General features: G+C 46.4%; 1 protein-coding gene across 1 annotated transcript in view; it reads left to right on the forward strand.

The window, feature by feature from the left end:
• Window positions 1–6768: 6768 nt before the first annotated feature.
• The window catches only part of ywhaz (tyrosine 3-monooxygenase/tryptophan 5-monooxygenase activation protein, zeta polypeptide), a 9432-nt gene continuing 3870 nt past the window's right edge, over window positions 6769–12330 (forward strand). The window contains exons 1-4 of the mRNA XM_058377222.1: window positions 6769–6925; window positions 7986–8294; window positions 9213–9336; window positions 10231–10394. Coding sequence (XP_058233205.1) covers window positions 7998–8294; window positions 9213–9336; window positions 10231–10394 — 585 coding nt within the window. The 5' untranslated portion in view covers window positions 6769–6925; window positions 7986–7997. The remainder of the gene's footprint in view (window positions 6926–7985; window positions 8295–9212; window positions 9337–10230; window positions 10395–12330) is intronic.

Consider the following 12330-nt stretch of genomic DNA (forward strand, 5'->3'; position numbering starts at 1 on the left):
AGATGTGTGTGTGAGATGTGTGTGTGAGATGTGTGTGTGAGGAGTGTGTGAGATGTGTGTGTGAGATGTGTGTGAGATGTGTGTGTGAGGTGTGTGTGAGATGTGTGTGTGAGGAGTGTGTGAGATGTGTGTGTGAGGAGTGTGTGAGATGTGTGTGTGAGGAGTGTGTGAGATGTGTGTGTGAGGAGTGTGTGAGATGTGTGTGTGAGGAGTGTGTGAGATGTGTGTGTGAGGAGTGTGTGAGATGTGTGTGAGGAGTGTGTGAGATGTGTGTGAGGAGTGTGTGAGATGTGTGTGTGAGGAGTGTGTGAGGAGTGTGTTAGATGTGTGTGAGGAGTGTGTGAGGAGTGTGTGAGATGTGTGTGTGAGGAGTGTGTGAGATGTGTGTGTGAGGAGTGTGTGAGATGTGTGTGAGGAGTGTGTGAGATGTGTGTGAGATGTGTGTGTGAGGAGTGTGTGAGATGTGTGTGTGAGGAGTGTGTGAGATGTGTGTGAGATGTGTGTGTGAGGAGTGTGTGAGGAGTGTGTGAGATGTGTGTGTGAGGAGTGTGTGAGATGTGTGTGTGAGGAGTGTGTGAGATGTGTGTGTGAGGTGTGTGTGAGATGTGTGTGTGAGATGTGTGTGTGAGATGTGTGTGTGATGTGTGTGTGAGGTGTGTGTGAGATGTGTGTGTGAGGAGTGTGTGAGATGTGTGTGTGATGTGTGTGTGAGGTGTGTGTTAGATGTGTGTGTGAGGAGTGTGTGAGATGTGTGTGTGAGATGTGTGTGAGATGTGTGTGTGAGGTGTGTGTGAGATGTGTGTGTGAGGAGTGTGTGTGAGATGTGTGTGAGATGTGTGTGTGAGATGTGTGTGAGATGTGTGTGTGAGGTGTGTGTGAGATGTGTGTGTGAGGAGTGTGTGAGTTGTGTGTGTGAGATGTGTGTGTGAGGTGTGTGTTAGATGTGTGTGTGAGGAGTGTGTGAGATGTGTGTGTGAGATGTGTGTGAGATGTGTGAGATGTATGTGTGAGAGTGTGTGAGATGTGTGAGATGTGTGTGTGAGTTGTGTGTGTGAGGAGTGTGTGAGGAGTGTGTGAGATGTGTGTGTGAGGAGTGTGTGAGATGTATGTGTGAGGAGTGTGTGAGATGTGTGAGATGTGTGTGTGAGTTGTGTGTGTGAGGAATGTGTGAGATGTGTGTGTGAGGAGTGTGTGAGGAGTGTGTGAGATGTGTGTGTGAGATGTGTGTGAGATGTATGTGTGAGGAGTGTGTGAGATGTGTGAGATGTGTGTGTGAGATGTGTGTGAGATGTGTGTGTGAGGAGTGTGTGAGGAGTGTGTGAGATGTGTGTGTGAGGAGTGTGTGAGATGTATGTGTGAGGAGTGTGTGAGAGTGTGTGAGATGTGTGTGTGAGGAGTGTGTGAGATGTGTGAGATGTGTGTGTGAGTTGTGTGTGTGAGGAATGTGTGAGATGTGTGTGTGAGGAGTGTGTGAGGAGTGTGTGAGATGTGTGTGTGAGATGTGTGTGAGGTGTGTGTGAGGAGTGTGTGAGATGTGTGTGTGAGGAGTGTGTGAGGAGTGTGTGAGATGTGTGTGTGAGATGTGTGTGAGATGTGTGTGAGATGTGTGTGTGAGGTGTGTGTGAGATGTGTGTGTGAGGAGTGTGTGAGGAGTGTGTGAGATGTGTGTGTGAGATGTGTGTGAGATGTGTGTGAGGAGTGTGTGAGGAGTGTGTGAGATGTGTGTGTGAGATGTGTGTGTGAGGTGTGTGTGAGATGTGTGTGTGAGGGGGTGTGTGAATGTGTGTGTGAGATGTGTGTGTGAGATGTGTGTGAGATGTGTGTGTGAGGTGTGTGTGAGAGTGTGTGAGATGTGTGTGTGAGATGTGTGTGTGAGGTGTGTGTGAGGAGTGTGTGAGATGTGTGTGTGAGATGTGTGTGTGAGATGTGTGTGTGAGATGTGTGTGTGAGGTGTGTGTGTGAGATGTGTGTGTGAAATGTGTGTGTGAGATGTGTGTGTGAGATGTGTGTGTGAGGTGTGTGTGTGAGATGTGTGTGTGAGATGTGTGTGTGAAATGTGTGTGTGAGATGTGTGTGTGAGATGTGTGTGTGAGGTGTGTGTGAGGAGTGTGTGAGATGTGTGTGTGAGATGTGTGTGAGATGTGTGTGTGAGGAGTGTGTGAGATGTGTGTGTGAGGAGTGTGTGAGATGTGTGTGTGAGGAGTGTGTGAGATGTGTGTGTGAGGAGTGTGTTAGATGTGTGTGAGGAGTGTGTGAGATGTGTGTGAGATGTGTGTGTGAGGAGTGTGTGAGATGTGTGTGTGAGGAGTGTGTGAGATGTGTGTGAGGAGTGTGTGAGATGTGTGTGAGATGTGTGTGTGAGGAGTGTGTGAGGAGTGTGTGAGATGTGTGTGTGAGGAGTGTGTGAGATGTGTGTGTGAGGAGTGTGTGAGGTGTGTGTGAGGTGTGTGTGAGATGTGTGTGTGAGATGTGTGAGATGTGTGTGTGAGATGTGTGTGTGATGTGTGTGTGAGGTGTGTGAGAGTGTGTGAGATGTGTGTGTGAGGAGTGTGTGAGATGTGTGTGTGAGAGTGTGTGAGATGTGTGAGATGTGTGTGTGAGGTGTGTGTGAGATGTGTGTGTGAGATGTGTGAGAATGTGTGAGATGTGTGTGTGTGAGAGTGTGTGTGATGTGTGTGTGAGGTGTGTGTGAGATGTGTGTGTGAGGAGTGTGTGAGATGTGTGTGTGAGGAGTGTGTGAGATGTGTGTGTGAGGAGTGTGTGAGATGTGTGTGTGAGATGTGTGTGAGATGTGTGTGTGAGGTGTGTGTGAGATGTGTGTGTGAGGAGTGTGTGAGGAGTGTGTGAGATGTGTGTGTGAGGAGTGTGTGAGATGTGTGTGAGATGTGTGTGTGAGGAGTGTGTGAGATGTGTGTGTGAGGAGTGTGTGAGATGTATGTGTGAGGAGTGTGTGAGATGTGTGAGATGTGTGTGTGAGTTGTGTGTGTGAGGTGTGTGTGAGGAATGTGTGAGATGTGTGTGTGAGGAGTGTGTGAGATGTGTGTGTGAGATGTGTGTGAGGAATGTGTGTGAGGTGTGTGTGAGGTGTGTGTGAGATGTGTGTGAGGAGTGTGTGAGATGTGTGTGTGAGATGTGTGTGAGGAATGTGTGTGAGGTGTGTGTGAGATGTGTGTGTGTGAGGAGTGTGTGAGATGTGTGTGTGAGATGTGTGTGTGAGTTGTGTGTGTGAGGTGTGTGTGAGATGTGTGTGTGAGGAGTGTGTGAGATGTGTGTGTGAGGAATGTGTGAGATGTGTGTGTGAGATGTGTGTGTGAGGAGTGTGTGAGATGTGTGTGTGAGATGTGTGTGAGGAATGTGTGAGATGTGTGTGTGAGATGTGTGTGAGGAGTGTGTGAGGAATGTGTGTGTGAGATGTGTGTGTGAGGAGTGTGTGAGATGTGTGTGAGGAATGTGTGAGATGTGTGTGTGAGATGTGTGTGTGAGATGTGTGTTTGAGGAGTGTGTGAGATGTGTGTGTGAGATGTGTGAGATGTGTGTGTGAGATGTGTGTGAGATGTGTGTGTGAGATGTGTGTGTGAGGAGTGTGTGAGATGTGTGTGTGAGATGTGTGTGAGGTGTGTGTGAGATGTGTGTGAGATGTGTGTGTGAGATGTGTGTGAGGAGTGTGTGAGAGGTGTGTGTGAGGTGTGTGTGTGAGATGTGTGTGAGGAGTGTGTGTGAGATGTGTGTGTGAGATGTGTGTGTGAGATGTGTGTGAGGAGTGTGTGAGATGTGTGTGTGAGATGTGTGTGTGAGATGTGTGTGAGGAGTGTGTGAGATGTGTGTGTGAGATGTGTGTGTGAGATGTGTGTGTGAGATGTGTGTGAGATGTGTGTGAGATGTGTGTGAGGAGTGTGTGAGATGTGTGTGTGAGATGTGTGTGTGAGATGTGTGTGAGGAGTGTGTGAGATGTGTGTGTGAGATGTGTGTGTGAGATGTGTGTGAGGAGTGTGTGAGATGTGTGTGTGAGATGTGTGTGTGAGATGTGTGTGTGAGATGTGTGTGAGATGTGTGTGAGGAGTGTGTGAGATGTGTGTGTGAGATGTGTGTGTGAGATGTGTGTGAGATGTGTGTGAGGAGTGTGTGAGATGTGTTCTGAGATGTGTGTGAGATGTGTGTGTGAGATGTGTGTGAGGAATGTGTGAGATGTGTGTGAGATGTGTGTGTGAGGTGTGTGTGTGAGATGTGTGTGTGAGATGTGTGTGTGAGGAGTGTGTGAGATGTGTGTGTGAGATGTGTGTGAGGTGTGTGTGAGGAGTGTGTGAGATGTGTGTGTGAGATGTGTGTGAGGAGTGTGTGAGATGTGTGTGAGATGTGTGTGAGGTGTGTGTGAGGTGTGTGTGAGGTGTGTGTGAGGAGTGTGTGAGATGTGTGTGAGATGTGTGTGTGAGATGTGTGTGTGAGATGTGTGTGTGAGGTGTGTGTGAGATGTGTGTGTGAGGAGTGTGTGAAATGTGTGTGTGAGATGTGTGTGTGAGATGTGTGTGAGATGTGTGTGTGAGGTGTGTGTGAGGAGTGTGTGAGATGTGTGTGTGAGATGTGTGTGAGGAATGTGTGAGATGTGTGTGTGAGGAGTGTGTGAGATGTGTGTGTGAGATGTGTGTGAGGAATGTGTGAGATGTGTGTGTGAGATGTGTGTGAGATGTGTGTGTGAGATGTGTGTGAGGAGTGTGTGAGATATGTGTGTGAGGAGTGTGTGAGATGTGTGTGAGGTGTGTGTGAGGAGTGTGTGAGATGTGTGTGTGAGATGTGTGTGAGGAGTGTGTGAGATGTGTGTGTGAGATGTGTGTGTGAGATGTGTGTGAGGTGTGTGTGAGGAGTGTGTGAGATGTGTGTGTGAGATGTGTGTGTGAGGTGTGTGTGAGGAGTGTGTGAGATGTGTGTGTGAGATGTGTGTGGGGAGTGTGTGAGATGTGTGTGTGAGATGTGTGTGAGATGTGTGTGAGGTGTGTGTGAGGTGTGTGTGAGGTGTGTGTGAGGAGTGTGTGAGATGTGTGTGAGATGTGTGTGAGGTGTGTGTGAGGAGTGTGTGAGATGTGTGTGAGATGTGTGTGAGATGTGTGTGAGATGTGTGTGAGGAGTGTGTGAGATGTGTGTGTGAGATGTGTGTGAGGTGTGTGTGAGGAGTGTGTGAGATGTGTGTGTGAGGAGTGTGTGAGATGTGTGTGTGAGATGTGTGTGAGGAGTGTGTGAGATATGTGTGTGAGATGTGTGTGTGAGGTGTGTGTGAGGAGTGTGTGAGATGTGTGTGAGGTGTGTGTGAGGAGTGTGTGAGATGTGTGTGTGAGATGTGTGTGAGGAGTGTGTGAGATGTGTGTGTGAGATGTGTGTGAGGAGTGTGTGAGATGTGTGTGAGGAGTGTGTGAGATGTGTGTGTGTGATGTGTGTGAGGAGTGTGTGAGATGTGTGTGAGATGTGTGTGAGGAGTGTGTGAGATGTGTGTGAGATGTGTGTGAGGAGTGTGTGAGATGTGTGTGTGAGATGTGTGTGAGGAGTGTGTGAGATGTGTGTGAGGTGTGTGTGAGGAGTGTGTGAGATGTGTGTGTGAGATGTGTGTGAGATGTGTGTGAGGTGTGTGTGTGAGATGTGTGTGAGGAGTGTGTGAGATGTGTGTGAGGTGTGTGTGAGGAGTGTGTGAGATGTGTGTGTGAGGTGTGTGTGAGGAGTGTGTGAGATGTGTGTGTGAGGTGTGTGTGAGGAGTGTGTGAGATGTGTGTGTGAGGTGTGTGAGGAGTGTGTGAGATGTGTGTGAGGTGTGTGTGAGGAGTGTGTGAGATGTGTGTGTGAGGAGTGTGTGAGATGTGTGTGAGGTGTGTGTGAGGAGTGTGTGAGATGTGTGTGTGAGGTGTGTGTGAGGAGTGTGTGAGATGTGTGTGTGAGATGTGTGTGAGGAGTGTGTGAGATGTGTGTGAGGTGTGTGTGAGGAGTGTGTGAGATGTGTGTGAGGTGTGTGTGAGGAGTGTGTGAGATGTGTGTGTGAGATGTGTGTGAGGAGTGTGTGAGATGTGTGTGAGGTGTGTGTGAGGAGTGTGTGAGATGTGTGTGTGAGGTGTGTGTGAGGAGTGTGTGAGATGTGTGTGTGAGGTGTGTGTGAGGAGTGTGTGAGATGTGTGTGTGAGATGTGTGTGAGATGTGTGTGAGGTGTGTGTGAGGAGTGTGTGAGATGTGTGTGTGAGGTGTGTGTGAGGAGTGTGTGAGATGTGTGTGTGAGGAGTGTGTGAGATGTGTGTGAGGTGTGTGTGAGGAGTGTGTGAGATGTGTGTGTGAGATGTGTGTGAGGAGTGTGTGAGATGTGTGTGTGAGGTGTGTGTGAGGAGTGTGTGAGATGTGTGTGTGAGATGTGTGTGAGGAGTGTGTGAGATGTGTGTGAGTAATGGTAATATATGTAAATTCATGTAAATGTATGTAAATAAGATTGTATTTAAATATAGTAGGTGTCGGTTGATATTCTGGAACAATTGGCTTTTTTTCTGAAAAAAATACGTTGTATATATTCCCCTCGCTAGTCTCAAACGCACCTGAAATATAATATTCTGTAAATAAATTATGGTTAAAAAATACTAAATAATAAGTAAATAAAATACTGTACGAAACATAATGTAAAAAATGTGACTTTATATGGCTTCCTTGAGGCGGTGTCGAAGGGTTGGTAGTGGGCGGGGCAATCTCGTATGGCAGGCCGATGTCCTTCATGTGCCGACCAATCAGATCGGCACGGCATTCCCGGGATCCGCGTTGCCATGGCAGCCTTTGACGTCAGCGCTGCTCAGCCCCTGCCCCTGCTCCAGGGAAGCTGTGAGTGGGTGGGAGACCCCGTGGATGCGTCCGGGAAGAGCGCGCGGATTGAGACTGTCAACTGGGCTGCAACGAACATCACCGGGCTGAGGTAAAATCATCGGCTCCATTTTTTCTCTTTATTTATATATTTTTTTAACGGTTAACTGTTTTTCTTTGTTTTCTTTCTTATTTTTGTTGTTTTCGTGCTGTTTTTTTTACAGGGCGTGAAGTAGTGGGTTTTTTTTTTTTTAAGCCAGTGATGTCGCGCGAGCTTTTGTGTGAATCTTAGTCACCACGAAGAACACAAAAAAGGATCTATGTATATATATATATATATATATATATATATATATATATATATATATATATATATATATATATATATAGCAGATTTATATAATAATATAACTCTAGTTTAGTTTGGTTTGAACATTTTATCGATTTCTGCACTACTTCTGATTGAAATCCGCGCATTTCTGTAATGTAATGTGAGGTGTGTCTCGCGCTTCTTCTTACCTCTTCTTACTGCAGACAATTTAGATATAATTTTTTTTTTACACCTTTAACACTAACAAATCTAACATCCAAACACGTATTATGTGTTAATTAACACTAATGTAGCAGAATAAATGTCACTCTGTGGCCCTTTGTAGGAATAATCCACTGAAAATCCAATACATTTTATTTTACAGTGCTTTATTTTCTATATTTTTTGGGCTGAAATTCTCGACTAAAACGTCATTTTTGTGTTTATAGAAAGATAAAACTTTCAACCGTTTCCGTAGAAAGTAACCTTGATAGAATTTTTGCAGAAAACCAGGATGAAACAGCCGACCTCGAGGTTCATCGAATAATTAAAGCGATTTAACGTAGCATTAAACCCTTGACTCCGCCCACTCTGCTGTGATTGGCTCAAATCCTGTTAGCAAGGTGAAGCGTATCAACTTTTACGTTTTAGCAGTCGTTCCCTCTCCAGATTCTTTTTTTTATTATTCTCTTGAAGTTCTTAACTGTTTATCATGACACAGAGAAAATGTAGATTTTAGACAAACAGGAAGTTACATCAGAAACTAAAGACTTCGAAAACGTCGCCAGATGAGCGATGACACTGAAAACACACACACAGTGTTTTTGTGAGATTAACATGGTTTGTGGTGTCTCCTGTGTAGAAAGCGATCATCATGGATAAGAGCGAGCTTGTGCAGAAAGCCAAACTGGCCGAACAGGCCGAGCGTTACGACGACATGGCCGCCGTGATGAAGCAGGTGACGGAGAAGGGAGAGGAGCTGACGGACGAGGAGAGGAATCTGCTCTCGGTGGCCTACAAGAACGTGGTGGGAGCGTGCCGCTCAGCGTGGAGGGTCATCTCCAGCATCGAGCAGAAGATGAAGGCGGAGAGCAGCGACAAGGAGCAGATCGCCAAAGAGTACCGCGAGAAGATCGAGTCCGAGCTGCAGTCCATCTGCAACGACGTGCTGGTGAGCAGTCAGTTTGACCACCAACGTTTTGTCCAAACTCTTCTACTACAGGAGCAAAACACGAGCTTCTTTTGATCATAGGGTGCCAATACTTATTAATATCTGTATCACATCATCTTATTGTGTGATATGGAGTGAGGAGCAGCGGCACAGTCCGGCAGTTTGATGTAATCACATGATAGGCTGAAATAATAAACACGTTGTTTTTCAGGATTCAGAGAAAGAGCTCTCGAATAACAATAATCCGCGAAACCCGACTCTGAATACCAGGACCTTTCCCGACGTAACTCGTGAACTTGAATTAATGATGAGAGTTTACATTCTGTAGAGATTTAATAAGATCTTTAATAAGGATCTGATTACAGATGTGTAACAGAACAATACTAGATAAGGCTAAATTCCCACAGGTGTGTAAAACCTGGCCAGGGCTGGAGGCGGGGCTAGAGGTGGGGCTAGAGGTGGGGCTTGGGGTGAGAAACTGTGGCTCAGATCTCTGATCTAACTGCAGGGAGACGTTGCTGTGGTGTGAATCTGCTGGCTCTGACAGCTTTACATGCTCACACAAGCACTTTCAGAAATGCACACAGGTCCAGACTCAGCAAAGCATTCAGGGGAAAAAACACACACACACTCACATAAGACCAGGATCCGCCAGTCAGCACTGTACTGAAACTTATGATGAGGAGGAGGATCAGATATCACACACACACACACACACACCTGGAGTGCATGGGCAGTGGAAAGGTCCTCCTCTCACTTACATTACTGCAGCTATAAACACACATTCCTTCAGACTATCTACAAGCTGTTGCTATAGAAACGATAACCTACTGTCGGAGCTGCTGACCACCAATCAGTCTCTCAGTGTATACGGTTCATGCCTCATCAAACATGATTGTGTGTGTGTGTGTGTTTCAGCATCTTTTGGACAAGTTCCTGATCCGCACCTCGTCCCCAGCTGAGAGTCAGGTGTTCTACCTGAAGATGAAAGGAGATTATTACCGCTACCTGGCCGAGGTTGCCGTGGGAGACAACAAAACCAGTGAGGTTTCATCTATTACACATTTCACCTAGAAAGATGGAAAATAGAGGAGAGAACAGATAGAAATACAGACAAGCAGACAGACGTATAAAAAGACTGGACAGGTATATAGCGGTACTGTGAGAAGGACAGACAGGTTTAGAGGCAGACAGAGAGATGGACAGACAAATGTACAGACAGGAAGCAGGACAAACTAGATGTGTAGACGGCGATGGACAGACAGACAGAGAGCTGGACAGAAAGATGGCTACATAGACAGATCCAGTTGGACAGAGAGACAGGAGGACAGACAGACACAGGTGGATAGATAGAGAGACAGAAAGGTGGACAGACAGATGGACACAGAGACAGACAGAGAGACATGTGGACAGACAGAGAGTCAGACAGGTGGAAAGATAGAGAGACAGACAGAGAGTCAAATAGGTGGACAGATAGAGAGACAGACAGACTTTCTAATATGTATTGTAATTTCTTCATGACGCACCTCAGCGTTTCTGCACTTTCATACACCTGAATGATCCACCCATCTGTGTGTGACACACACACACACACACACACACACGTGCACTGACTCGCCATGTGTGACGGTTTCCTGCTGTCTGAATCAGAACATCAGGAGCAGGTCTCAGCTTGTGCTCCACACCTCTGAGAAAATGAATGCAGGAGAAAAATCTGAAAATGTCCCAGAGTCGGTTTTACCAGCACCAAAACTCTCTCTGAAACACACTAATGCTCATCAGCACTCATAAACACTACCTCTGTGTGTGTGTGTGTGTGTGTGTGTGTGTGAGAACTCCATAAAGCACCATGTTAATACACAGTTAATAAGGCTTTTTCTTTTCTTTATACTTTAGCTTTCTGAGCTTTTTTTATATCTTCACATTTTCCCTGCAGGCATCGTGGATAAATCCAGGGAGGCGTATCAAGCTGCGTTCGACATCAGCACAGAGCACATGCAGCCCACTCACCCCATCCGGCTCGGCCTCGCGCTAAACTTCTCCGTCTTCTACTACGAGATCCTCGGCTCGCGCGAACAGGCCTGCGAACTCGCCAAGAAGGTGAGGAAGGACGAAGGTTTACACTCGCAGCTCGACTCCTGTGAGATGGGTTTGTGGGTTCTGTCTCTTCAGTGCGAATGAAGAAAACATCAATGGAAATGTCGCTGAAATCACGGCTCTGTGCACTCTTCTTCTACGTTCTAGCTAGCTTTCTGACTAGCCATTTTCCAAATTTCTAAATCTTAAAAGTTTCTGTAATGATTTCACCCCAAAGTCTCCTCATATTCCTCACATGCTGCACAGAAAAGACATTTTCCTTCAAATTCTTTTTCTTTTTTTTCTTTATCGTGTAATCTTTTCATATAATCTAGATATTTATCTTGCTACCGTTGCTGTGGTTACCATGCCAGCCGTTTATCTCCTACTGTATGGAAAGTGTGCCGTGAGCATTAGGACTGTAGATGCACGGGTGAAGGAGCTATTTCCGTGGGGAAGATGGTAACACTGTGTTCTGTTTTTTAAAGAGGTGAAAATCAGGGAAGTGGGTCATGTGATCTCCGAGGGACGAGACGAGAACGGAGGAGTTTTAGAAACCTCTGAGCTTTGTGCCAGTTTTATGTGTTTCACCAGCAGCTGTTCTTCAGCCGGGGCTGAGACCACGCAGCAGTGTCTATATCAGGGAGGGACATGTAGGGGTGGGTCTCAGGGGAGGAGAGGTGTGGTCTGTATAGAGAAAGTGGGTGTGGTCTGTATAGAGGGAGGGGTGTGGCATTTATAGGGTAGGGTCTGATCTGTATAGAGAAACGGGTGTGGTGTGTATAGGGAAGAGTATTGGTCTGTATAGAGGAAAGGGTGTGGTTTGTATAGAGAAGGGGCTGGGTTTATATAGGGAAGATTATGGTCTGTATAGAGGAAAGGGTGTGGTTTGTATAGAGAAGGGGCTGGGTTTATATAGGGAAGATTATGGTCTGTATAGAGGAAAGGGTGTGGTTTGTGTAGAGAAAAGGTTGTGGTATATATGTGGAAGGGTGTGGTGTGTATAGAGAAGGGGCTGGGTTTATATAGGGAAGATTATGGTCTGTATAGAGGAAAGGGTGTGGTCTGTATAGAGAAAGTGGGTGTGGTCTGTATAGAGGGAGGGGTGTGGCATTTATAGGGTAGGGTCTGATCTGTATAGAGAAACGGGTGTGGTGTGTATAGGGAAGAGTATTGGTCTGTATAGAGGAAAGGGTGTGGTTTGTATAGAGAAGGGGCTGGGTTTATATAGGGAAGATTATGGTCTGTATAGAGGAAAGGGTGTGGTTTGTATAGAGAAGGGGCTGGGTTTATATAGGGAAGATTATGGTCTGTATAGAGGAAAGGGTGTGGTTTGTGTAGAGAAAAGGTTGTGGTATATATGTGGAAGGGTGTGGTGTGTATAGAGAAGGGGCTGGGTTTATATAGGGAAGATTATGGTCTGTATAGAGGAAAGGGTGTGGTTTGTATAGAGAAGGGGCTGGGTTTATATAGGGAAGATTATGGTCTGTATAGAGGAAAGGGTGTGGTTTGTGTAGAGAAAAGGTTGTGGTATATATGTGGAAGGGTGTGGTGTGTATAGGGAATAGTATGGTCTGAATAGAGGAAGGGGTGTGGTGTGTATAGGGAAGGGTGTGGTCTGTGGATAGTGAGGATGTGGTTTATAGAGCTGAATGGTTTTGGCCTGGTAGGGAGAAATGTGTTCTGTGAGGTCTGTGGAGGGGTTTGTTTCTGTTAGGGGTGTACCAAATGGTTAATAGGGGGTGTGGTTTGTGGATGAAGGGGTGTGGCATGTAGAGGTAGAAGGTGTAGTCTGTGGAGGAGAGGGATGCGGTCTATTTGAGTAAAGGGGTGTGGTCTATTGGAGGAAAGGGTGTGGTCTGTGGAGGAGAGGGTGTGGGCTGTGTAGAAGAGTGGTGTGGTCTATTGTAGGAAAGGGGTTTGATCTATTGTCGGAAAGGTTGTGGTCTGTGTAGGAGAG

Source organism: Hemibagrus wyckioides, linkage group LG24, assembly GCF_019097595.1.
Source record: "Hemibagrus wyckioides isolate EC202008001 linkage group LG24, SWU_Hwy_1.0, whole genome shotgun sequence".
Lineage (NCBI taxonomy): Eukaryota > Metazoa > Chordata > Actinopteri > Siluriformes > Bagridae > Hemibagrus > Hemibagrus wyckioides.